This window comes from Pteropus vampyrus, unplaced genomic scaffold, assembly GCF_000151845.1.
Source record: "Pteropus vampyrus isolate Shadow unplaced genomic scaffold, Pvam_2.0 Scaffold432, whole genome shotgun sequence".
Taxonomy (NCBI): domain Eukaryota; kingdom Metazoa; phylum Chordata; class Mammalia; order Chiroptera; family Pteropodidae; genus Pteropus; species Pteropus vampyrus.
The window spans coordinates 977423-1004081 of record NW_011889213.1 but is presented as its reverse complement, the minus strand read 5'-3'; the positions used below and the strand labels follow the sequence as shown (position 1 = coordinate 1004081).

The window sequence follows — 26659 nt, the reverse complement described above, 5'->3', positions numbered from 1 at the left end:
CCTATGATGCCCACCCCACTGAGCCCTGCAACTCAGGCAGAAGAAGGAGGTTCAGGGGAGCCACTGGGTGTGGGTGGGACCAAGTGTCCACACTGGGTGTCCACACTGACTGTATAAGGTCAGGCAGAGCCTCAGCTCTCCCCGGCACACACGCCCCTGTACCCTGACAGCTTGAAAACCTGGGCCAGACACCCCCATCAGCCCTCTCAGGAACAGGCCCACCTCACCTGCAGCCTTTCACCCCAATGCCTCTGGAGAAGCTGGAAGTGAAGGAGGGACAAATGCCTGTGACTTTGCAGACACTATGCCCACTCTTCCTTCTTCAAGCTTCAGCTCAGGCGCCACCTCCTCTGGGGAGCCTTCCCTGATGTAACCTGGCTGGATCCGGACCCCTGCTCCCCACTGTGCTTCCCTCTCTCCCAGCCCTCAACACACTGGAGCAGGAACAAGAGTAGCCCCAGGGCCTGCTGCCAATATCTCTGAGCCTGTCATGACTGGCAGTCAGAGTGAAACTCTGTGTACCCTAACATAAACCAAAAATAACAGGGACACCCTGACTGGTTCTGGTCTTCAAAATAGTAGAGCCTGTCTACGGCCATGCCACCCTGAACGTGCTCGATCTCATCTGATCTCGGAAGCTAAGCAGGGTCGGGCCTGGATAGTACTTGGATGAGAGACCACCTAGGAATACTAGGTGCTGTCATCATTAAAAATAATAAGAATGATAATAATGATAATGATAATGATAATGATAATGATAATGATAATAATAAATCCTGAGTTTTTCCCATATATCTGGACTCCCTGACAAAAAATAAGTCTATTCCTGAAGCTAAGTCATGTCCTGTGTGAAATAGTGGCTGAGTCCCAGTGCAGATGGGGTCCTATCACGGTTTCCTCTCAGCCCTTGCTGTGCCACGTTTGGCCAGCTGGTCCTTCTTACACTCTTCATTGGTAGACTTTTTTTCTTCCTTTCCCCTATGCTCTGAGAGTCTTGGGTCTTCCTTTGACTTGGGCCATGAACACTGATTTCCCCTCCTGTGAGCCCCACGGGACATGCCAGCCCTGGGCAGGGGCTGAGGGTCTCCATTTCCACATCCCAGACCCTGGCACAGGTGGCCACTCTTGAGTGCTCAATAAATCCTTGATAAATAACTTAGCCAATGGGTAGAGCCGGCCAGTGGACAGGCCCTGCTCCACACTGACCCCAGGCTATTTCTCAAGACCCAGCTCTCCCGGAAAGCCTTGTCCAGGAATCCCAGAGCATTCTGTCTTCTCCAACCACATCGCAACCATTGGACTACAGCAGGGCTGGGTGTCTAACTCTTGGGGAGTTATTTAACTTTTCCTGCGCAAAGAGGTCACACGCAGGCTCTACGTGTGCTTGTGGTCACACCATCTGAGTGCCTTGCATGTGGAGGGGGCTCCAGAAAGGTGCGTGGACTCCTTAGTCCTGTTGGCGGGCTGTCATGGTGCACATGGGGGCAAGATGGACCTCTGCAGATTTCCTTCAAAGGGGGAGGCAGTGTCCACTCCTGCCCTGAGCCCTCAGTGCCCCCTCAGCAAGGGATGTCGTGGGGAACCTTTGCAGAGAATAAGATCTTTCTGAACCTCAGTGCTCCTCATCTGTAAAATGGAAGGAATGAATCCAGGTCCTGCTTAGTGGAGACTCTGTGGCCAGGAAGTGAGGAAAGGGAAGCCTTTAGTTCATTATGCAGCAGGGGCTCAGCAAGTGGCCACAAGGGTCACCCTTCAAGACCAGAACCAGATAGCTCTGGGGGAGCCCAAAGGAAAAAGATTCTCACCCGCTTCCCTCAGGGGGTGGAGAATAAAGAGCAGGGATGTGTTTTTAAATTTTTTAGTGTAAGCCTTTAAAAACTTATTATTTTTAATAACTTATTTTTTTTAATCGACTGACTTTTTAAGAGTGGTTTTAGGTTCACAGATGATAACTTATTTTTAAGACTTATTTTAATAACTTGTTATTGAAATCCCACCGTATTGGATTCTGCCCCTCATCCTGGTTTGTCGGCATTTCTGGGGGCCTTGGTTCTGCCATCGAGAGACTATCCCTCCCTTGCCATCAGCATGGCCCCTGCCATTATGATAGGTCAGTGTCTGTCTCCGTCGATATTGTCGATTCCAGGGTAGAGAGGGTGGCTGTGCAGGTGGAAGGCAGAGACCTGCCCCTGGATGCACAGGGCCAGGTTTTCTGGACGTGGCTGCTCAGTCAGGCAGCCCACCTCCTCTGAGCCCGCGTTTCCCCTTCGGGCCTGCTACTCCACCAGCTCTTGTGCTGAAACCCAGGTACTCAGCTCCTCTGCTGCCTCCCACACAGAGCCTTCCTAAAAGGACAAGGTCCATCAGGCCTCATTCCCAGCTGCCACAGACAATACCTGTGTCTTATCCATGTCTCCTACATCTCCTTTTGCTTTACTATAAGACCCCGATTTTTATCAAGGGAGCAACGTGTGCAGCTAAAACATTCTGTTTCTCAGCTTCCCATACAGCGGGTCATGTGACAGTTTCCAGCCAATGTCCAGATATGTCCCCGGGGTGGGTGTCCCTTATAGAAAACAGAAAGGCAAAGCCTCTCTGGGAAAAAGCCTCTCACCCTTTCCCCTTCTTCCTGCCTGGAATCCCTGTGCTTTCTCCTTTCATCCTCATGTTCAGTAGACGGAACAGGTATTATCCCCATTTTACAGATGAGGAAACTGAGGTTCAGATAAGTGAATTGACTTTCTCAAGGTTATGGGACTCAGACAACTCCTACATGAAAACTGAAGAAGCATCCAACTCAATCCATTGAGATAAATTTGCTTCAAGTTTTCCTTTGGGCCAGGCTGCTAGGAAGCTCAGTACTTAATATATGAAGCTGTTATGTCTAGTATTAACCCTTAACATGGGTGCTTTGCTGCCTTCTTTTCTCGTATCCTCATTGCTTGTTATGAGATTTGAGAGAGCGATCCTTTTTTGTCAGCTGCCTTGAGTCCTCTTTCAGAAAAGATTAGCTGTGGGGGCTGGGAGCTGAGCATCTCTCACTGGCCTCTCCAGATCTTCCCTCTGCTCTGGGTAGCAGGAGACATGAATGGACCATATCGATGGGTTCTCTGGTTTCTTCTTGCGTTTGGCCAACAGGGAGCTCTGGTGGGAGTGAGGTCACAGCCTTCCTGAGGGAGGAAGTGACCAACCCCCACCCCCATCAGGCTCCTGTCCCCAGGAAGCACTCTCTCCCTTCCTGCCCAAGGCCCCCAATTAGCCCAGGGGACGGCCCTCTCCTTTACTGTTTCCTATACCTGCTGTTTCTACTAAATTCTCAAATTACCCGAGTTGAGTATTTCCTGTCAGGATCCTGTCATGGGCTGAATATCTATGTCCCCACTAAATTCATATGTTGAAGTCCTAGCCTCCAATGTGATGGTATTTGGAGGTGGGGGGCCTTTGGGATGTAGTTAGGTTTAGATGAGGTCATGAGGGTGAGACCCTCACGATGGGATTAGTGCCTTATAAAAGGGAGTGAGACCTCACTCTCAGAGCACAGCCAGAAAGTGGCCGTCTACAAGCCAAGAAGTGGGCTCTCACCACCGAATCTGCTGGCACCTTGATCTTGAACTTCCAGCCTCTGGAACTGTGAGAAATGTCTGTCATTTAAGCCACCAGTCTATCATAATTCGTTATAGCAGCCTGAGTAGACTAAGACAGGCCCTGAATACAGAATATAGAGGAAGATCTCTGAAAACTGTTCTGTCCCCTCCCTTCCATCATTCCTTCCCCTCAGCGGAGCTCAGTTCAGCATCTCATCACCTCCTGCCTGTACCTTACAGCTGCCTCCTAAATGGGTTCCCAGCCCCGCCCCCAGCAGGGCATCCGTGCAGCGCCATGAGGCCTCCCTAACAAGGGAAATGGCCTTGTTGACAAGGCTTGGCCTCCCTCCACTGCCTGAGCTCCAGGCAGGTGTAGGAATGAGGCAATGGGCCCAGCCACCCATACAAAGAACATGGCAAGTGTGGCAAGTGTGTTAAAACTAGCCTTGGCAAGTGTGTTAAAACTAGCCTTGGCAAGTGTGTTATAACTAGCCATCCTCAGGAAGGAGAATTTGTTGATGTGGGTGGGGGACCATCACATAAGCCAACAGTAACGCCAATGTGATGAGAAATGACAGGTATGCACAGGGCATCATGGAGCAGAGAACGGGCAGTATCTCAGCCTGGTTGGGAGCAGGGAGGAAGGTTATGGAGGGGGTGTTCCTGGAGTGAGGGCTGAGCTGGATCCCAATGGGTGAGCAGGTGAGGGCATTCCAGGCAGAAGGAACAGCATGGACAAAGATCATGAGGCAAGAGACAGCATGGAGGATGCTGGCCGAGGAGACAAAGGGAGGCAGTCAGGGGCTGGGGTGGGCCCACCGCAGACCACAGAGGGGCCTGGACCCCAAGCCATAGACCACAGGAGAAATCCAACAAATATACATTCAGGCCACACAGGGGCAGGGCAGGGCAGGGCTGGAGGCTGAGAGGCTAGCAAGGAGGTGGCCCACTGGAAAGATGAGTAAGGCCTGGTGTCCCTGAAAGTCATCTCTTCGCCCCTCCTATTCTCCTAAGGGTCCAAGTTGGAGCCCTACAAGTGTGTCCTGAATTAAGTGCACTCCGCCTCCACAAACACGCTTTTCTCCCCGACCTCTTTCTCTCCACATCTTTCCCACACACAAGGTGGTCATGAGGACACTTGGGATCCAGCTGATCCCAAGTGTCCTCATGAGGCTGCCAAAGAGAACCCCCGTCTTCCCATCCCACACCCCAAACAGCCTCCACTGGATCTCTGTGTTAGTTTTATTTCCATTGCTTTGGTCTATACAAAAACCAATAACCAAAAACATAAAGCGATAATAATAAAACTCTCCGCAGGGACCTCCCCCAGCCCCCACACCCATGTGCAGAAGTTGGGGGAGGCTGTTGAAACAGGAAGGGGAAGAGAAAGCCCCTCACCACACCAGAGGGGTCAGCCAAGAGCACTTCTCGGGGGCAATAGGGCAGTCATTGTGGGGGGGAGGGGGAGAGAGAGCTCCCTGGGGAGGGGACCAAAGCCAGCGGAGCATCCCACGGAGGGAAGCAGGCAGGGTCTTGGAGTGAGGGACTCACTCTCCATATCTCTGTCCCATCTCCCCAGATGGTTCCTGAACTTTTCAAGAGGAGCTTTGGATTCTGGGGCTTTGGGTCTTGAACCTGGGTCCTGGAGACCCCAGGTGCTCAAGACAGTTGGTCAGGTGTTCAGTGAGAAAATCAGACCTGGAAAAGGAACCAAAGTCCCATGGGACCCAGGTGGCTGAAAATAGAAAGCCAAGGCAGGGAAGGGGGTACTGATAAGGGAACAGAGTCTAAAGCTTTACTGCCAGGGCCACAGGGTTGGGGAGGGGGAATCAGTCCCTGGACCCATGACCCAGAACAGAAAAGCAAGAGCAGATCACCATCCCAAGAAAGACCTTATGGAGGCACGAGGCTGGGCAGGAAGTCATGGCCCTGGTCCCCCAGGCTCAGGCACTTGTCTGTCTTGCCCCATCATTTGCGCAGAGAGCCCCCCAGATGAGGAGCTGCACCTGGGGGGTGGGGCAGACACAGAGGAGTCAGGGCAGGCCTGTGTCCCCTAGAAACTCGTGCCCTTCCTGCACTACCCGCCCACCACTCATAGAAGAGTCAGGACTCCCCATCCCCAGCAAAAATAACAAAATAAGGCAGGCCAAGGCACGCCTTCCTTGCGGGAGCTCAACTGCAAAAGGCCCCACACTTGTTCCCCACAAAAAGGAGCCAGGGTCTCAACAGAAACATGAGAAGGCCTCCATGAGAAGAAGATTCCAGAGGGAAGGGAAAGCGTGTCTCAGCAGCCGACGGGCGTGAGGGAGGCTGCAAAGCGAGAGGTGTCATACTGGGGTCGAGCCAGCTAGGCGAGCATGTGGTCTGCAGTGGGGTAGGGGGGCCGGAGGCCGTCGCTGTAGGTGTCGATGGGATAGTCCCCGTCCATGTCCATGTGCATGTCCAGGGGGTCCAGAGGCACATCGCTCGAGTACATGGGGCGGTAAGTGGCATCCATGTCTGGGGAGCAGAAGGGGGACTCTGTCCAGGGTCTGCGGGTCACCCTGTTTAGGGGTCTGGAGAGGCTTCAGCCCCCTCCTCTACCTCTGCACACCCCCAGTGGGCCTGAACCTCTCCCTAAACTTGCTCATCAGGAGACCCAGACAACAGTGCATGCAGATGCCACACAGTGGCCACGACTGGCCCTTGGCCCTGGAGATACACCCACATGCTCCCCCACCTCCTTACTCACACCCACATGCTCCCCCACCCCCACTTTCCAGGGTCCTGAGAACTCTGCACACACTTACCATCCGCATAGGGTTCATTGATAGGGATCATGCTCTGGGCCTGAGAAAGGAAGACAGAGAGAAACATTGGGGCAGGGGGAAGGGTGGAAAGCAGGGGGTGCAGGTGAGCAGCTAGAGATGCTTCTACAAAGGGGGGTCCGGGGGAAAACGAAGACCCTGGAGGAAAGAGGATGACATGGTCCCCCAGTACCCTGATGGACTCCTCTCCTCAGGCACCTCCCCGGGGTGGAGGGTCCCACCATTCACGCTTAGGGACACCCACAGGACTAGAGCAGCCCTGGGGAGGGGAAGGGAATGGGCGCCAGGAACTGCTCTGCCTGGGATCAGGGCAGCCAACAGCCTGTACAGCACCTTTATGCAAGTCAGAAAAAGGCGCCCTGCCTCAATGCTTTACATTAGTTTGGACAAGATAAAATTGCCTTTTTGGTAAGTCAAAAACAGATAATTGGCCAACTATAAGTGGCAAAAAAAAAACAAAAAAAAAACACCCCTCATTGAATTGTACAATGTAAGTATAAGCAGCTAATTGTCTATTATATTTCAATACAGACAAAAAATAATAAGAAATTGTGAATAAGAGAAAAAAAAGATAATTGGTTCAACCTGCCACTTCTATCTCCAGAGAATTATCATAAATGATCCAATTATAAAATAAAGATCTATGAAGTTAACAGGATGGCAGGAACCCTCATAAACGTGCTGCCCTTGTGCAGTGTGCAACTTGCACAATCTTATGTCGCAGCCCACCGGGTACTCACAGCCTCCCAGGCAGCCGGGTCGTGCTTGAAGAGGGAGTTGGTGAGCTCCACAGACACGCGCTTACGGTAATCCGGGTTCTTGTCCTCGGAGATGCGGAACAAAACGGCCGCGGCGTAGGTGGCTGAGCAGAGAGGAGAGGAAAGGCCCAGTCAGGCCCCCGCCTCCGTCCCGGTTGGGGGCGCCAGGCCCGGTCCCCGCCCTCGCTCCTCACGCCCAGCGCGGCCCCTCACCCGTGCCCTCGTTGGGAGAGTGCAGAAGGTCCATGAGTGGGGCTGAGGCCCCTTCGGCATCGATGGCGTCGGCTGCCTCCTTGTCCTGGGCCAGCTCACACAGCACCCCGGCGGCCACACGCTGGATGTTCTCCACTGACGAGTACAGAAGCTGGGGAGAAGGGGCGCGTGTCGGGGTAAGGCGTGGGGGAGGCAGCACACCACAGAGCCCAGCCGTCTCCACCTCCCCCTTCTGGACTTAATCCAAGCTCATACCACAAAGTGTGGAAAGTCTAAGAGAAGTATGAAGACATGGAAAAGAAAGCCGGCCACAGTGCCCACCCAGACAGACACAGCTCTGTTAACACACTGGTGGTGTATTTCCACTGATTTTTGTCATAGCCATATATGTGTTCGATTCCCACTTTTTTCATCTGACGTTATAACATAAAGCATTTTTCTATATCATTAAAAAACTATTCCTAAAAATCTATAAGTTCATATTAATAAGAAAGAGAATGATGCAAAGCGAAACAATAACCGCACCACATCGATCACCAGACCCATGGCTGCCGACTTCATCCCTTCAGCAGTGGGGATAAGCAGAAGTTGGGGGCGGGGACCTCTCCTGCCCACATGCCCCAGACTCACCTGCACAAACAGTGGGATGGTGTTGAGCCGGAAGATCTCCATGCGGTTCATGGGATCCCGGGCCAGGATGTGCAGGGCTCCAGTGCAGCCCTCTACAATCTCCTCCATCCTCACACCATCCTGCACCAGAAGAGGCATTGGAGCATGGTGACAGGTGGCCGTTGGACATGGCCACACACATACACACTCCCCACAACACTCTGACAACCTCGCTGGTCCCAGAAGTGGATCTGCTTCTTGCCTCCCCATATATGCTCTTGTGTGCATACACATTCACACAGAGGACACCCTGACCCCAGGGAGGGCGGTCACAGGCACTACCAGCTCACTGACCGTGTAGGGCTGCTGTGTGCCTGCCGCCACGTGGCGCTGGGCATCCTGGTGGGCCTTGACCAGCAGCTGGACGAGGCGGGGAATGACTGCTGCCTCCTGCAGTGGGGCATGGTTGGCTGGGCACAGAGCCAGATTCCTGATGAGGCCGATGGTTGCCTGGCAAGACAACAATCAGGGGAATTTCTTGGGTGTCTGGAGAATCCCTGGGTTCCCAGCATTGTCTCCTCCTCCCCTATCACCTCTCTGTCCCCAAGGCCAGACACGGACATACTGGAAGATCTCCAGAGAATGAGACCACCCCAGCCCATGTCCCTTATTCCACGGGACCTGTGGGTTCTCATGTCTAACTCTAACGGCCCCTGCTAAAATGGTGTCCCATTCCAGAACATTCCGCCAGCCCTCACCCTTATGCCCTCTCTCTTACCAACTCCCTAAAGACAACAGAGCCATACTAACTTTTCTAGTCCCCAAACCCTGATTAGCAGGGAGTCTTTGCTATGGTTGACCCCAAAGCCTCCTGCTCTGGTGATGCTCATATCATAATCAATCCCCAGCAGGGCTGAGGTCTCCTGTCCAGGGGTCTCTGACTCCCAGGAGCCACTCTGGCCTCCCAGGATCACCTAGGGTCTTGCAAAGAAATTTATCATCTCATTTGATCCTCAAAACAAGAAGCTAGGGGGGCAGGGATGAAAATCATGGGAGAGATGAGGGCGTGAGTGCAAGGTGGATGAAGTGCCAAGGTCGCTTGTCATTTAGCTGCTGGGTCAGTATGCAAACTCCTCCCCAACCCTGGGCTTGCAGCAGGTACCAAGCCCAAGGAGGGGCCCTAAGCTGCCCTTTTTCTCTCACTACACATTTTTTTTAAATTCAGTGTGCGTAATGACTTAGAGTCATTCTTATCTGTACTGTTAAATTGTCTAAAACTTAGCCAATGCCAGCTGGCTCTCCCAGGTAGCTTTCTGAGAGGAAGGCTCGACCTCTTCACACCCCAGACTCTCTCTATGTCAGACACCAAGTATTCCCCAGAATCCTCTCTACCCTGCCTTTTTGGCATCCTTTCTGAGTTTTAGCAGGACACATGGCTTTCTGACACATGAAACATTGCTAGTCTCCTTGCATCCAGATGTGGCCAGATAACCCACTTCCAGGGTGTGGGCTAAAGTGATATGTCTCACTTTCTGCTAGCCTTCCCACTTCTCTGGGACTAGAACGCATCTGTGGAGATGATACAGCCCAACCACTGTGTGAGGACAACTCTTTTGTCCAGACCCTCTTGTGTGAGACGTGGGTTCCATGGACCAGCAGCATCACCTGGGTGCTTGTTAGAAATGCAGACTCTCACCCTCATCCCCAGGCCTACCAAACCAGAACCTGCATGCAGTTTAATGAGACCACGCAGGGTGGTCATGTGCATATTAAACTTTGAAGCTCTGCCCTCAGGGATGGCCTAGCTACCAGAGAAAGATTCTAGTCTCAGGAGCAGAGCCTCTATGGCAGTCCAAACCATTCCACGAGAAAAGAAGAAACTTCTGTCTTATTGGAGCCACTGTATTTCAGGGCCTCTCTGTTATAGCAGCTTTGCCTGGACCAACACATAGCACCTGAACCTGACCGCTGAGCGCTCCTGCCCCTCGCCCAACCCCACCGTGGCAGCGCTCGCACCTTGACCAGTGGCCACTGGTTGGGCTGGTTGAGTAGCTTGACAATGGCTGGGATGCCGTAGTTGAGGCGCACGGAGTTCTGGGCCATCTCGGCCTCAGGATGGCGGCTGGTGAGGTGACGCAGGGCGCAGACGGCAGGCTCTGTAATGTCGTCCTTGTCGCCGGCACGCAGGATGGCGTGGATGAGAGCCTCCACGCCACTGTTCTGTGTCACCAGCGTCTTGTTCTTGCTGTTGTTACACGTCAAGTTGGACAGAGTGCCCGTGGCACAGGTGAGGACATTGACGTCATCCACACTCAACTGATTCACCAGAATCTTCAGCACGCTCTCCAGGCCCTCCTGGGGTTGAGGGGAAGGTAATGGAGAGTGAGGGAGACTCCCTAACTATAGAAAGTCTCCTACATGTGTTAGGGGAGAGAGATGGCCCAACGGGGTTGGAAGCCCACTCCTCTGACACTCGAGGGACCTTGCCCGTGTGCCTGGCAACCTTCATTTCCGTGATCCTGCTGACTCTCACGAGAGACCAGTGCTCTCCTGTGGGGCCACCAAAGCTCAGAAAGGTTGCAGGGCTTGCCCACAGACCCACAGCCAGTAGGCGAGATCTGAACCCAAGCCTGTCTCTAAGCTCCATGCTCTTTCCTCCAGCCCTTCCTGCCCCTCTTCTGCATCCTCGGACCCAGGGAGAGCCCCGCTCAGGTCGAGGGAGGCTCCCAGGCCAAGAGGAAATTGAGGAGGAGGCCACGTGCTTCAGCGGCCTAGCCGACCCATTTTTATATGCTTCTCACTCTTCTGCACCTTCACAGCTGCCCCCTCAGTAGGTCCCAGGCCAAATCCCCTTTTTGGAAACATCCCTAACCCAGAAGCCTTACTTCTCCCAGAGGAGCCATGCGTGGCCTTGTGGTAGAACAGAAAGACCCCAGGCTCTGGAGACAGGCAGCCCTGACTTCACATCCCAGCTCTGCCATTTCCTGGCTGTGACCAAGGACCTTACTGACCAACCTGAACCCATTTCTTCATCAAACCAGCAGGGTCCCACATTCTACCTCCGGGTGTTGAAAGGGGTAAATGAGCCAATGTCCACAAATGCCCGGGAGTCCAGCATGTGGCAGGTGCTCAGTAAAGAGCCTATGGATGGAGGCTCTTAGGAATAACAGTCAGGTTGGAAGGACGGACCAGGAGACTTGCCCTAAAACTGTATTTTTCCTTAAATTGTGTTTTTAACCACAAGGGTCCCCAAGCTGTCCCTCTGAATGCTGCTCCCCACCCCAGGGTCTAGGTCAAAACTATTCTCCTGGTACCACCTGAACCGCAGCTTAGAAAATCAGCCCCCTTCATTAATTCCCCTTCCAAAGTCCCTAATAGGGATTAGAGCCTTAAGCTAAAGGGATGAGGGTATTCAGAGACCATCCAGCCGCAGCCATGACAGGGCAGGATTTAGAAGCCAAGCCTTCGGCCTCCCATGGCTCCTAATGTCAGACTCCCAGGTAGGTTGGATGTGGTAAGATGGAAGGACGGATGGCTGAAGAGGTGGACACCGACCTGGATGTCTCGCTCACCTGCTTGGTGGCCACGTCCGAGAGGTTGCGCAGGGTCCAGAGGCAGTTCTGCACGAGGCGGGGGCTGTTGCTCGTCAGGTGTTTGCCCAGAGCCTGCATCCCACCTGGGACGGGGGACAGGGGTCACGTCAGCCGCAGGGGAACACAGCTAACCAAGCCTGGCCGCTAACCAAGCCCCCATTCCAGCCCTCCTGGCCACGTGGGTCACCCTCACAGGTTGTAACACGCACCAGCCTCTACAATGGCGGGCTTATTGCTGGGACACACGGACAACACTTTGAGCACGCGGCTGGTGGTCCACAGCAGCTTCTCATAACTGTAGTTGCGCATGATCTGCACGAGGGCCTGGGGTCCTCCGTTGGCCAAGATGATGAGCTGTGGGGAGAGGGGGAGGATGAGTGTGAGACAGACAGGGAATATGACAAGGAACAGGGAAGGGAGAGGGGGCTGACAGAGCTGCCATAACTGAGCTTCAGCTAAAACCCGAATAAATTTCGTGACTATTAAATAAGGCAAAATCTTGAAAAAATGATAATATAAAATGCTAGCAAGGATGAGGTGAAACTATACTAAAAGACATCTCCAGTGATGGCATTGTAAATAATACAGTTCTTTTGGAAAGTAATCTGGCAACTGGGGTAAAAGCCTAGAAATGTTAAAACCCCTTAGCTCTACTGATAACATTTTTTCCACTCTTTGGGAAAAGCTATGTGCCCAAAGATGTTCATTACAGAACTGTTTATAAATGTGGAAAATGGGACGCAATCCAGATGCCCTCCCTCAGAATAAAGTCTGAGGCCCCACTTAATGAAATGCTATTTGCCACTAAGCAGGATGATTTTAAGAACAACACAGCAAACAAACATTTTTAAAATATCATTTAGAAAACAGATGCAAAGTTACACATGTGTTATTACTACAGCTAATACAAATATGCCCACAGGATAGCACTGGAGGATGCACATTGAAATAACAATGGCTGTGGGAGGCCAAGGAAATTTTTTCTCTTTTCCTTATCCTGAAAACAGTTATATGATGAAACACGTACAACTGTACATACATATATATTTAACCTAAAAAAGGTCAGGAGGCAGCAGCCTGAGGCTGCAGCTGGACGGAAGGTGACGTAATGGTGAGCTGCAGGTCTCCGCTGGGGGTGGGGAGGGGCCTACCTTGCTCTCCTGGTTGCCATAGGCCAGGAGCTGCAGGCAGTCGGTGGTGATGGCCAAGAACTTGGGGTTGTTCTTGTTGAGCAGGGGCACCATCTTCTGCAGCCCGTCTGCCAGGCGCACCGCCATCTTGGCGCCTTCCTGGTAGAGCAGCAGGTTGTGCAGAGTAGTAATAGCGTAGAACAGGACCGACTCCACAGGGGAGCTAGGACAGCAGGCAGGGGGGTTAGTGTGAGTTGGGTCCAGGGCCTGGCATAAACGTGGGCCACTTCCCCCAGGAAGCCTTCTCCAATACCGACGCCCACACGGGAATAGCCCTTTGTTAAAATCGCCTCATTCCTTGAGCCCAGCCCCATTCTTATACGTGGAGCACACAGCACCTCCCCTCTCCCCACTGGGACCATGACAACTCCTGCTCCTGGGCTCCCAGACTGGTACCGGCACACAGTAGGTCCCCTCAACACGAGTCCCTACTGAGTTACTACCATGTGGAAGGCTTTGCTAGAGAGGCCCTGCAAGGGAGTAAGATCAATATCTCCACTCGGGCAACCCCGCAGCCTGATATGAGGATGAGGAAAAAGGCCAATCGACATTGCAAGGCTGGAAAGATGAAGATGGCAAGGGACTTTGCACATGCTGTTCCTTATGCCTGGAAAACTCTTCCCTTCATCTACAATGGATAGATGCTACTCATCCATCAACCCTTGCCATTAGAGTCAACCTTCTCAGAGGTCTGAACAGTCTCAGACGTATCTCTGCCCTAGCCTATACTATAGCTTCCTGTTAGTTACCTGAGCAGCTAAGCACCAAGACTGGACACGGTTCTGCACTTGGCACATAGTAGGTGCTCGATAAATGTTGTATGGAAGCCCAAGTGAGGGAAGCCCCAGGCCCCCGCACTGAGTACCTGAGCATGCGGACCAGGGCTGGGATGCCGCCTGACTTGAAGATGGCGAGCAGCCCCTCGCGGTGGTGGGAGAGGTTGTGCAAGATGCTGGTTGTGCAGCGGGCGGTGTCCAAGTCGCTGGTGTTCTGCATGGTGCGCACTACGGCAGCTACCAGCTGGGGCGAGCCCATTAGCGCCCGCCGTGACGCCTCCTTCTTCGATAGCTGGTTCACTATCATGGCTGCCTTGGTCACCACCACCTGGCGGGGTGGAACAAAGGAGCAGATCAGCCAGGTCCAGCTGCCACTGTGAGGAGGGACCAGGAGACCCCTTCTCAAAGCTCAGAGGGACCTGGGTCGGACTTTTTCCGCTGATGAGGCTCAGGGTCAACGACCTCCCTCCATCCCAGATAGGGCCCTCCTTGTGGACACCTGACCTCTCCTCTCCCTGCCTCCCCCCACCCCAGCTAGGCCCCTCACAGACCGGGTCCTCGTCGTTGAGCAGTTTGGTGAGCTCAGGCAGGGCCCGGGTTGCCAGCTCAGCATCGTCCTGGTAGTTGATGAGATGTACAATGGCCGACTTGAGCAGCTGGGATGGCTCTGCCAGCCGCTGCAGGTTGGTGGTTTGCCCCTCCACCTGGGTAGCCAGCAGCAGCGAGCTGTCCTCACCAGGACACATGGCCTCCCGCACCCGCTTGGCTCTGGCCGTTGTGGACATCTGGTACTCCAGGTCACCTGGAGGCCAACGGACAGGGAGTGAGCTGCAGAAGGCAGGAAAGGCGAACCTGGAGGGCAGACTGTGCAAACAGCCCGACTAGATACTCCTGGCGGCCTCCCAACCCGACCAAAGGCCCAGCACACCACCTGCAGTTCTTACTCTAACCAGTGACCTTGGGGAGGTCACCATCACCTCAGTTATGTCATCTGTAAAATGAGGCACCACTTGTTTTGCCCACCACAGAGAATTCTTAGGAGAATTAAATAGGATAATAGTTGTGAATTACTCTGAAAAGGAAGGATTCTCGTACCTGGCACATCTCATTACAAAAATGTTAGCAATTATTATTATTAGTAGGAATAGCTAATATTTTTTGAGTATTTATTATGTGCCTGGCTGTGAATTAGGTGTTTTTCTTATATATTTTCATTTACAACAATCCTACAAGGTAAGTACTATTATTATCTCCACTTTACAGATGGACAAACAGAGGCAGAGGTTATAAGAACCCAAGCTGGAATCTGAACTCAGACAACCTGACTCCAGAGCCCAAACCCTGACTCTGTGTTCCTTCCTTAACAACGCACTGGAGGTAGGATGAGACAACCTGAGTCTCTTCAAGCCTGAAAGCTCATAATTCTAATTATACCCTCATCACCCGCAGAGGAGGCAACTCTCCCATTATATGGGCAGGCAAATCAAGGCCCAGAGGCATCAGACATGCAAGATCATACGTCAGATCAGGGGGAAAGTCAGAAAGCAGGAGCTGGGTTCTAAGCTCACACTCCAGGTTCCACCATCCCCGACCCCAGGTGGACCTGGAAGTCCCATAAAGAGGTGTCCAGGCTTCCCAGGCAGCCCTGTCTTGGCCAGTGTCCTGATGCCCCAGGGAGAAGGAGGCAAAGTTTCCACCCTCCAATTAGTCGAGAGGAGGAGACATCCCACCGGGTAAGCTGGGTAAGCTGGCAGGGCGTCCCCACCCCAAAGTCCCAGAACTGGGTGGGTCACTCCACCACCTAGCCTCAGTCCATTTCCATGTCAGCATGTTCCACATGCAGGCCTCGGCTCCTCCCCAGTCCACACTAGGAGCCCTCAGGCTTGAGAACTGTACCTCCTCTACCAGACTAGGGGCTTCCTGAGGGCTGGAGCTCTGCCTCTCCATCAAACTTGAGGGTCCTGGAACCAAAGGATGGTGTCTTTCCCGTAGCCCATGGGTTCCTCGAGGGCAATAGTAATGCCTCCTCATACTGTAAGTTCATGAAAGGCAAGGGCTGTGCCTCTTCTTTCAGACTGGTGGGCAGGGTCTAGGCCTCCTCTCCATACTAGAGGTTCACGGAAGAGGAACCTGCCTCTTTTCCAGATGGGGGCACCCTGAAGTAGCTGTGCCTCTTCCCTCAGACAGGGTGGGTCACTATGAGCAGGAGCCGTGCCTCCCCCATCAGAGTGGGGGCCTCCTTTTATCTCCCTCCAGGGCCAAGCTTTATTTTCTGCTGGAATATTCCCATGAAATAGTCCCCAGGGTTCCCAACCTTGGCTCTGGGGCACCCCCTGGGTGTAGGTGGTGGTCTTCTTGAGTGTGTACTGGCGCCCACAGGCCTCGTCCTCCTCCATGATGCCCTTGCTGCTGACCGAGGGCACGCAGGTGTTGGCACCCGAGTGGATGCCTGAGTCGTAGGTATATGTCTGTTGCCACTCGGTCACTTTGATGGGCTGTTCAATCAAGTTCATCACCTCCATGGTGGCTGCTGGGGACACAAAAAAGGAGCAGGAAATCAGCTGGCCCCAGTGGGGCATGCCACAGCCTGGCCCAGCCCTCAGTTTTCCCAGGTCTTGCCCATCGCCGCTTGCCCCCACCTCAGCCCCAAGAGCCCCACTGGGCTGTGGTAGAGGGAATGGGGGTCAGAAGGGTATCAGGTCCAGAGAGGGATATCCATGTGTGGCTCTTGGGCTTGCACCTCTGACCTCCAGCTAGGGTGGGGTGAACCCCATGGAGAGTAAGTAGGGCAGTAAAGAGTCAGATACCCCAACCCAGCCCTGAGCTCCCTCACCTTGCCGACCCTACCCAACGCTCCTAGAGCAGAAGGCACTCAGGGCCTTCAGCAGCTTCTGGGGTCCTGCAGACCTATCCCCATCTACTGGGGCTCCCTGGGAAAGGCTGCAGAGATGATGTAGCTGCACCAGAAACGTGGTGGTCAGACAGGGAAGTGGTTAGACAGGTTTTTCTGGGGAGCCTAGGAGGCTGCTCGGAGCAGTCAGTGATGCCCCAGGATCCCTCAGACTCCAGGATCTCACTTTCCTGCAGATGGGACAGAATCACAAGTGGCCCCAAGAGGCCCAGGCCCTAAGACTTCTGTCTCTCTAGCACCCTGACTCCTGGAAGCCTTTTCCAGAATTCTGAGCCCCACTAACAGTTTCAAATTTCAGCCATATACTACTGGGGTAATTTGCCAGTCTGCTGAGTCTCAGTGTCCCCATCTGTAAAATGGGGTAGCATCACCTTCCTCATAGGTTGTCATGAGGACCATATTTGTAAAGGACCCAGCATGATGCCTGGCTCATGATAGGTGCCGATGTTGGTGGCCACGGCCGGGTATCAGCACCTACAGGGGTCTACTCACTTCCTGGCCTCCTCAGACGCAGGCTAGGGATAAGGGGTGAGGCGGAACTCAGCGTGATCACTGCCAGTCAGGTACCCTTCCTCTCTCTGCAGAGACTTGGGCCACTTGGGGTTAGTGAAGAGCTGGGCCCCACTCTGTGCCAGGGAGGATAAAGCCCCACCCTGTTCTGTCTGTCTCCCTGTCTTGGAAGCTGACCTCTGGAGCTTGGCAAGGGAAGCTGTGTTCCAGTCAGGGCTGACCTAGCGCCAGACCTTTCGCTAATGTCGCCATCCTCACAAGCGGGTTTCAAAGCACATGCTCTGTGCCCCCACTCACAGATGTGGAAACAGAGACTCCACCAGGTGAGGTGGCACCGTGGAGAAAAGGCAGAGCCAGGACCAGGTGCAGGCGTGACTTTGCACACCCGGTGTGGCCTCAGACAGCGAGCGCACCCTGGCTGGTCCACCCATGAGGCTGGGTAGCACCCAGAGCCTCAAACCCACTGTGTTGGGGGACTGGGTAAGGAAGAGGGTGGGGTGGCTGGTACAGCCAGGCCCCACCCCAGGAACAAAGATTGCCAGGGATATGTCTTCCTAGTGACGCCCAGTGCCACACTCAAGGCGATGACAAATGGTCCTTCAGCTCTTGCTGCCTTTTATGGCAACACCTGCTCCTCCCCTGCCCCTGAGCACACCTGGAACAGGCAGAGGCAGGAGCCACACCAGCTCCCAGGGCCTTGTTTCCCTTCTCCCTGTTCCCCTCCTCCCGTCACGCTGAGTGACTCAGAGTTTCGGACTGATAAACAGAAGCAGGCCCAGAACAGAGAGCCAGCTCGGTGCCGTCAGATGTGCCAGCTGCTTCCCAGGCACAAGCGTGGCTGTTTCAAGAGGAGGCCCTGCCCCCCCACCCTAACCACACACTGCCCAGCACTCCTGCCTTCCCCTGAGACAAGAGAAAATAGGGGAGAAGCAAGCCCGTCAGGGAGCCACCCAGGGGAGGAGCAAGCACTGGAGAAGGAAGGCGAAACTGCATCAGGAAATACAGTTGCATTAACCCTCTAAATGCCACTTAACCAGGCAGAGGACTGAGCCGGCATTTGACATCTGAATGCCAAGACTCAGTCAGATATACTCAGAAAGAACTGGATATCTCCAGCCCTGACTGGTAAAAACACTCCATCATTGGAGCCGGGAAAAGCCTCTCCCCAGCAGAGACCGCTGCCTACCCCTGGTGCTCCAAGCCAGAGGGGCACAAGCCTCACCCAAAACCATAAGGACCATCCTCTTGCCCAGCCCATGTCCAAAGGGACCACCAAGGTCAAGGATGGCCACCGGAGGTACATTTCCTCAGCGAGCCCCTCAGCACCCCCACCATCCCAGGCCTGGAGCCAAGAAAAGCTGAGGGCTGGACAGCTGCCCGGGGGAGAGAGAGGCCTCTCGGAGGTCAGAGGCTCCCTGCGGGAGGAGACATCCAGCTGCCTTTACTACCAAATGAATCTCAGGCTTCCTTCACAGAACCCCTGGCAGGCATTCGTTATTCCTAATTTCTCAGTGAGGAAACTGAGGCTTCACAGTGAAGAAATGGAGGCACTCTGCTCAAAGCCAGGTCTGCCTCACTGCAGACCAGCTTCCAGCCACTAAGTGGGGCTTCTTGCCTGTTTCTTAACAGGGGATCCAGGGAAAGAGGGACCGGAACCCCTGGGGTCAAAAAGAGGGCCAGACGCCCAGCTGCAGAGGAGTGGAGGGGGAGGTGGATGTGGGTGGAGCTGAGCCCTCTCACCGAGGGCAGAAGTGGACAGGTGAGGCCAAGGGTGCTCACAGTTGGAGGCACAGCACCTGCTGGGAAGTCAGGCATCTCAGGTTCTAGTCCCAATTCCGCCACGAACTTGCTGAGTGTCTTTGGGCAATTAGTTTCCCTCTCTGTGCTTCACCTACAGAAAGGGTGGCCCAGGTGATCTCAGAGAGAAATGCTGATGTCTAAGATTCTGAGAATCAAGAACCAGCGTTTCCAAGACAGACAAGAGAAAGCTGAGGATGAGCAGAACTAGAAAGCAGTTCAGAGAGGACACACAGCAGAACTCTTCCTAAGGAAAGGATCATGGGGAGAGCTCTTCCTGCAACAGAAAGGCTAGAATGAAGTCAGACTTCAGGCAGGACGGACAACCAGCCCCACCTTTCTCCCCACCTACTCCCCAAGAGGAGCAGAGAAATTCTCCCACAAGAAGCAAAAGTGCTGCTTTTGCAGTTCCCAGGGTGGAGGGGGCCGCACCCAGTTTGGTCTCTTCCCTCTCCACCCTAGACCTGGAGCGAGACCTGCCACAATGCCCCTGGACACAGCCAGGGTGGACGTGGGCGAGACAGACGCGGGCCCTGCCCATGCACCCTGGACAGAGACGGGCAGAGCCAGACACAGGGCGGTTTTCTGAATTGAATGGGGGGCCTTTGTTTAACAGCAGCATGCTCTATTCTTGGCAACACGGGAGGAAGAAGCCAGCTCAGAGAACATAGGACAGGGTGGGGGACAGTGCAAGGGACAGGAAGAGAAGACAGGGCCCAGGAGAGGGTGTGCCAAGGACCCTTCCCCCACTGGCCCACTCTGTGGAGGAGTCTTTGAGCAAGGAATGAGGCTACTCTGGTGTACTCTGCCCTTAATTCCTCTTCCTCATTGGCCTGGCCAACCCAGCAGGCTGGCCCTGGACATCCTAAAATCCAAGCCTGACCCGGCAGAGTGCAGCCTATCCCCATTAAAAATAACTCCCATCAAAGCTACATCAGCCTCCTGCCCCCGCCAGCACCCACAGTCAGTGACGGGCATAGCTGGGCTGGGCTACCGGACACCAAGCATCAATGACATACCTGGAAACAAAGACAGGAATGGGTTGCCCAGAGGGGTGCTGGGACCAGGCTTAGAAACATTGCTTTTGAGGACTTCAAGAGCAGGCTGGGCAGGGCCCCCAGAGGTTCCTTGGGCCAGAAGCCAGAGACTCATGCAGACTCAGATCAATGGCTCAAACAGTGACAGAGAAGGGAGCTGTGGGCAGGGCGGGGAGAGCAGGGGAGTCAAGGGAGGGGCTCCAGCCTCACCACTCACTGGCTGTGTGTCCTTGGGCATGTCACTCCTTTTCCTTAAGCCTCATACTCCTATAAAGTGGAAGTGATATGCCACTTCTTTCTTCAGCCCGTAGTGTGGATCGAATACAACCCTGACTATGGAAGCCTGCTGTGGACAGTAAAGGCCCAGGCAAGCATCCTTCTATTAAAGATGCAAAGAAATGGCAGAAGAGGCCAGCACAGATGGGGCTGGCAAGGTAGCCAGCAGCCAGCCTGCTCTTTGGGACCCAGGCCCCAGGCTTCTTTTCTCAAAGCCCTTAGATGAGGGCTGAGAGGGGCGCTGCGGGGGCGGGGTAGGGCATGGCTGGGGAAGAGGGGCTATGTCTGTCTGGATCCTGAGGGGAGGCCAAGCAGTGACATTGTGCAGCTCCCCCTCCCCAGTCACATGTGCTGCCTTCTGCAGCCAGGGCGGTCAGGCCCAGTCAGGCATGGACATTCCCCACATAGCAGCCCCAAGGGAGAGGCTGGGCTCAGCAGGGTCACCAGCCGCCACCCTTTCCCAGTCTGTCTCTGTCTCCAACTGAGATTTGGCCAGCAGCACCAGTGGAAACAGACTCCAGAAAAGTACAGAGACGGACATGACTGCTTTACTTGAGAGCCCTGTCTCCATCACACTGGTCATTCCGAGTGGGCAACAACTGAATGGGCATTAGGTATGGCCAGGGCCCTTGGAATGAGAGAAGACAGAAACCCATCCTGAGCTTCTGGAGGAAAACCCTCACTTCCGGTCTGGAGGATAACCAAGCAGTGGCCCAAGGACTGGCCGGGAGTGGGGAAGGCTCGGGTCAGGATGCCCCAGCTGTTTGTTTTCTTCCTTCTCGGCTCCTTCCCAAAGCAAACAAAGTAGGGTGGGAAAATGAAGGAGACTTGGAGGAGAGGGAAATGCCAAGCCAGGTGGCTCAACCCCGGAACCTCCGGAGAGAGCTCCAGCTGGAGCTCTGTTCCCTGCCAGTGACCCTGTGTGGGCAAAATCCCAGACTAGCAAATGACCCCAAACCGAGACTCCTGGGAATGGAAAAACACTTCACTCAGCCTCAGGAAACAAGAGCAAAGGGCTGACATGTCGGTGACATATCTCGATACACAAGTGCCTACTGCACCCCTGCCCCTGCCCCCCACTCCAGAGGGCCTGGGCAGCTCTGACCCCAGCTGGTGTCCACTTCTCAGGGGTGATTCCCCAGGGTTTCAGTGGTTTCGTGCTACAGAAATAGCTGCCTGGTCCTCTCCTGGAGGAGCAAGGTTCATTCCCTGTCTAGCATTTGCTGGAGAAAATGAGGATTTGGATAAAGATTTGGTTCAAATATGGTATTGTATATAGAGTATGAGATCATCAAGATCGAGGTTAAGAAAGAAGAGGATGCTTAGAAAAGAGAAGGGAAGGAAATATTCGTGGTAGTTGCCTCCACCGGGATAAGGAGTAAGAGTAAGGGTGACTTTTTTCCTTCCCTAGTAAACTGTCCAATTGTTTTTCACAATGATCGGAGATTACCGTTTCAGTCAACAGGGAGGGAGCCCAACCTCTTTCTCACCCCCAGACAAGCAGGGTACTGACTGCCCGGACCAGGTCCCAACTCTCCCCACTGGCTGCCACGCCTCAGAGATAAGAATCTACAAGACTCCACAGTCCCCACACTGAGAAAAGAAAGCGGACCTGTTAACACACACTTTGCAGGGCACAGAAAGCTTAGCTTCCTGCCCCGAGGGCCCCCAAAGGCTGAGGAGCCAGGAGGCTGAGCAAAGGGGAGTAGCCAGTGAGCTTTCTCTTCAAGCCTGGCCAAGGAGGTTGCTGGAAACTGGGTCAGTCTATGCCCTCCAGACCTCCACTAGATTCAACCGTGTCCCAGGAGAGAGGCCTCAGGGTGTCACTTGCAGGGATGCAAACCCCAGTGACCTGCCCTACCTAGCCTCGTCACTCTTTCTCTTCACAGGAGTGACTAGCCCCGTTGGCAGCACATGGATACCTGCTCCTCTCATGGCCAGGTCTCTCTTCTCCTGAAAGACACAATGCTGAGCATTTCCCCAGGGACCCCAACAGACCTCAGACTCACCCCAAAGGGTATTGGGACTACTGTTGCAGGATGGCCCTCGCCCAGCTCACACGGATGGGGCCCTGCTTCTTCCTCTTTAGAGAAGAGTCAACTCTAAGCTTCCATCTCTCCCTCTTATTCTTAGTCTCTAACATACAGGAAGTCTTTCCTCCCGTCTAACCTCCACTCCCTCCATAAGAGCATCAGTCTCAAGCATTCTTGTGTCCTCAGAAGTGACATAAAACAGCGCACCCCTCACCCTCTTTATAAATAACAGCCAGGGCTGAATTCATTCTCTTTCCTCTGTCACATCAAGTCTCTTCAGCCTTTTCTTTTCCAGGATCAATAATCCATCCCCCCATGCCTAGAGTCCCCCTCCTGCTGAGATCTGAAAGCCCAGTGCTGAGAGGCTCAGATAGAGACCCTATTTCCCAGGACCATTCTGGTATCAGATGCTCAGTTGGCAGAGTGCCAGAACCAGACAGGTCTTAAAGGACAGAGACACCAGCCCCTCCTGCAAAGACCAAAGCTCTGGCTGACCCCACCCTCATCACCAGAAAGGCCTTCCCAGCTGCAGAAAACCCCTACTGCCAGCCCCCAGTCTCCAGGGCTCCCACAGAGGGGAGAGCCTGCTCCCCACCCAAGAGCAGTCTGGCAGCACTGTCAGGTGAAATCCAGCAGGACACTGGCCCTGTCCTAAATCTCTCCAGGGAGCAGCACCCACCCCCACCCCACCCCCACCCCCGCCTTATCTTGGCAGAGGTCCAGCCCCCAGCAAAGCAGGCAACTCCCACTTCCTATACAGAGACAGGCCCAGAACAGCCCATGGTTCTGGCCAGCTCAAGCGGGGAGGCAGCAGCAGCTTTGACGCCTGCCCTCCTCTCCCCCCTTCCCAACCTCCTCCACACACATCCACCACAGCCCCTGGAGAGCCTCCTCCACCAGGAGCTAAAAACCAAGCCATAGGGGAGGTTTCAGAGGACTAGAGACTAGGACATGAGTCACCCCCACCAGACAAACCTGCCCCCACCTTCATCACCCACACATGCCTTCCTGGGCCCTTCTGAATTCTCTTCTCCCCAAACTCCAGAGCAGAAGCTCTCAAAAAGGAGTGGCAGAAAAACTCTTCCCAAAGCCACAGTGGGGTGATACAGCAGAATGGGCTCTGGGGCTTGGAGCCAGAGGACCCGAATGCCAGTCCTGGCCCTGCTTGGGTCTCACTGTGCAACCTTGGGCAAGTTACCTAACCTCCCTGAGTTTCGACTGCCTCACCTGTTGAATGGAATGACAGCTGCCTTCAGGGACAGTCATAAGGATTAAGTGAGAACAGTTATCGAAAGTGCTATCTGTAGAGTCCTCCCTTACTTAAGATACCATTTATCAAGTACTTATTGGGAGGTAGGTATTATTATTCCCATTTTGCAGAGGAAGTCACTGAGGCTCAGTGAGGTGAAATGATTTGGCCAAGCCACACAGTGACAGAGCTGGGAATCAAATCCAAATCCCTGTGCTGACAACTGCCCCACTATAACCTCTCCCAATAAACAGCCCTTCTGTTGACCAGTCTATTGCTCCATCTCATTCTAAGGTGGCTCCTCTCCTGGATCCCTCCCAGGCCAGGGAGTGACCCCCTCGTTGGTACCTCCCCCATGGGCCTCCAAGAGGGAAGCAGGAAGCAGCCTTGGCAACTCAAACAGGTACCAAAGAGAATGGGGTGAAGCTGGGGATGGTGGTGGGGGGTGGGGCAGACTGGAGAAGGCTCATGTCACCCAAGCTGGGGCTTGATCTAGCAAGAAATGACTAACTGTGTACTACCCCCCACATCCAGTAAGCAGCCAGTTTTCACCAGGCACCTCCTAGAAATCCTTCCTCAGTATTATCTTTTTATCACAGCCACAAACCAGATTAGCTAAAATAATCATTTAACCAACGTAATTACAATGCCTTCCCCTCCTCCACTCTGGCACAGAGAAGAGGGAAAACAGGTTATTTTGGCCCAAACTCCATTCCCTTATGGCTACCCAGAGGTACACTGCCCACAAGAGCTGAAGAGGGATGGAGAGGGAGCCTGATCCCTGGAGGTGAGAGGCACTCATGGGGTTCTGACCCCCCAACCCTACTCTCCCATCTACAAACACAAAACCATATGGTAAGGTCTTCCCAAGTGAGTCAGGGCAAGCAGCTTGCCCCCAATCTTCCCTTCACTACAGGTCTGAAGGAGAACCTGGCTCTACATTCCTCCTCTATTCTCCAAAGACGCTGACCGCCAAGTCCCTGCAAAGACCACGCTTCAGATTTTTAAAAATCAGTGCTGGAAGCCTGGTGGAGATCCCCAACTTTAGCCAGGCGAGGGGATCTCGGAAAAATTCAGCTCTGCCTGAGACCTTCCCCCCCAAAAGTCTTCCTTCCGTCCCACTTTTCCCATCAAACTTTCTCAGGAAAGGGGGCGGGTAGGGAAAGGACAGCAAAAGCCTCTAGAAGGAATGCACCTTCGAAACCCAAAAATCAAGGAAATCAAGCCCCATGGCTCCTCGCTTTTCGGCCTCAATTACCAGCCAGCTAAATAACGTGGGGGACAGAGTAGGAAAAAAAAAAAAAAAGACCCGAACAATTGCTTCCCCCACCTTCGTCATCAGGCCCAGCCCTGCCCCACCCCCATTCCTAGGGAGGGGGCAGAACTTGGGAGAGAGCCACTAGCGCAGGCCTCAGGCGAGGGGGGGTGTGGTGGTCCCCGGAGGCAGGAAGAGAAGGAAGAAGCTGCTTCCCCTTCGGCCCACCCCGCCCCCCACCCCGGTCCCCACCTCAGGCCCCAGGGACCCAGCAAACAGGATGGAGGTGGGGGCAGGGAGGACAGGGCCAGAGCTCAAGCAGTGGCCCTGGATCAGCCTGACCAGCTGGGGGAGGGGGCTTTACTTCAAGAAGGACCCCGTAAACCTGGGGTAAGCCCTGGGCCGGGAGGCAAGAAAACCTCCAGAGAAAGCTGCCGTGAATACTTCCTCCTGGAAAGTTTGTTTGGGGTGATTTTTTCCAATATTAAGGGATGAGAGAGAGGGTAATCTTGTTCCCATAATCGACACTCTGGAAGCTGCAGCTCCTGGAAGCTGGACCAGTGAATTCTCCACCTATCCAGACCCCAGTCCGAGCCACCGGTCCCAGACACCGGCTGGGCGCGGAGCCGGCCCTGCACAGTCCCACTGTCATCCAATCCCGCTTCCCCTGGTGAGCCCTAGCCCGGCACCCACTGGAGCGGAGGGGGGCGCCGCGGGTACAGTACCGACGAGGTTCCGGGAGCTGGAGGACAGGGCCTCTGGACTCGTGTGCTCACCTGCTTAGCAGGTAGGGCCCGCGTTGCTGGGAAAATGTGCGCTCAGCCCCCACAGTTGGGCAAGCCGGGCGCAGACAATGGGCCCCACCCAGGCCTGGGGGAGTAGAGAGGGAGGGAAAGCAAGGATGACGCGTGAGGTGGGATGAAGGTGGCCCCAAAGAGACCAGCGGCAGCAAGTTTCCCAAACAGTAAATTCCCGACCAAAGTGAGCCCCTGCGATGCAGACGGAGCAGGTCAAAGTCTACCCTGCAAGAGTCAGGTGAGAGTCAGGGACGCGGCGTCGGCCGAGCTCCGCGGGCTCCGGGGGAGGCGCGACCTCTGAGGCACCTGCTTTGACCCCTCCTCGTCCTCGCGAAGGAGCCCCAAACGCACTCCGCGCCCCCTTAGTCGCCGCGCCCAGGACCCCAGCGCGCCCCCTGCCGCTGGTGCAGGTTGGCGCTCCCTGGCTTCCTCCTTCACCTGCCCTGAGACGGCCGGAAATCTGCCTCTCGGCTGCTCGCTGCCCTTCCCTTACCCCAGAGATACCTGCCATGATCGTCCTCACCTGCGTGTGGAGCCTGGTCGGACTGAGTAGGGGCAGGGCCGGGATGGGAGCCGGCGCGGGCAGCGAACAGAGCTCTGCGCGTTCGGGCGGCGGCTGCTCCGGACTCTGGCCAAGGCAGCAACTCAGTAACTGAACAAAAGACGAAGGGACCTGACAGCCAAGCCACGCCTCTCGCCCCTTGAAGCTCCGCCCCTAAAGGAGACGCCCACCCACTGAAGCGGACTCACTGGCTGCCTCGCCTGACTGTCCCATCGAGGGGAGGAGCCTCATCCCCAGTCCTCTTCCACCGCCGCCTTCGTTTATCCGCTGGCCATTGGCCCTAGGGACTGCCAGTCGGCTCTGGGAACGGCCTCCAACTTGAGATTCCATCCTAACTCTGCACCTATTGGCAAATATAAAGTTACTTCCTCTTGATTGGGCAAGACTCTGTCAGCAAGACCAAGGAAAGAACTAATGGGAAGGAAGGGGTGTGTCTTGCCCCACCCTACCCTAAGCAGGTAAGACTCATTACTCTCTCCCCTTCCCCTTACCTGTCCTACAGGTGAGTCAGGGGGAGCCATGGGAAAAGACTGATGCCTTCACCAGCCAGCCAACTCGGCGTCAGGCTTGATGCTTCTTTGGGTTTATTCACCTTTGCCACAAAGGCATAACAACATATTTGTATAGCATTTCATTGGCTTTTTACTGGGTTGGGGTTTTTTCCCCAAAAGATGGCATGCTCATGAAATTTTAAATTAGAAG

At 54.3% G+C, this 26659-nt stretch overlaps 1 protein-coding gene and 1 pseudogene across 4 annotated transcripts; one reads left to right on the top strand and one right to left on the bottom strand.

Moving 5' to 3' along the window:
• Positions 1–587: 587 nt before the first annotated feature.
• LOC111732192 lies at positions 588–706 on the top strand (annotated as a pseudogene).
• Positions 707–4808: 4102 nt separating this feature from the next.
• JUP (junction plakoglobin) lies at positions 4809–26089 on the bottom strand. Of its 4 annotated transcripts, none has more exons than XM_023523911.1 (14): positions 25900–26089; positions 15845–16060; positions 14082–14332; positions 13620–13858; positions 12716–12917; positions 11774–11918; positions 11544–11647; positions 9988–10326; positions 8326–8481; positions 7993–8112; positions 7363–7513; positions 7132–7253; positions 6374–6413; positions 4809–6083 (listed from the first exon to the last, which is right to left on the bottom strand). In XM_023523911.1, the coding sequence occupies exons 1-14, from the start codon at positions 25904–25906 to the stop codon at positions 5932–5934; spliced, it is 2244 nt and encodes a 747-aa protein (XP_023379679.1). In that variant the 5' UTR covers positions 25907–26089; the 3' UTR covers positions 4809–5931. The 4 variants fall into 4 exon arrangements, with proteins under 4 accessions (XP_023379679.1, XP_011379557.1, XP_011379558.1 ...); XM_011381255.2 differs by having other exon boundaries at positions 25919–26089; XM_011381256.2 differs by having other exon boundaries at positions 15845–16057; positions 25919–26089.
• Positions 26090–26659: the final 570 nt, after the last annotated feature.

Bases quoted from the DNA above. Each gene is read 5' to 3' on its own strand.
- JUP (XM_023523910.1), bottom strand. From the start codon at position 19,900: ATGAGTCTCTGGCTTCTGGCCCAAGGAACCTCTGGGGGCCCTGCCCAG. The intron at 11,648-11,773 runs GTGCGTGTTACA...CCCCCGTCCCAG, and splicing joins GCCCGCCATTGTAGAGGCTG to GTGGGATGCAGGCTCTGGGC. The intron at 6,414-7,131 runs GTGAGTACCCGG...TTCCTTTCTCAG, and splicing joins ACCCGGCTGCCTGGGAGGCT to GCCCAGAGCATGATCCCTAT.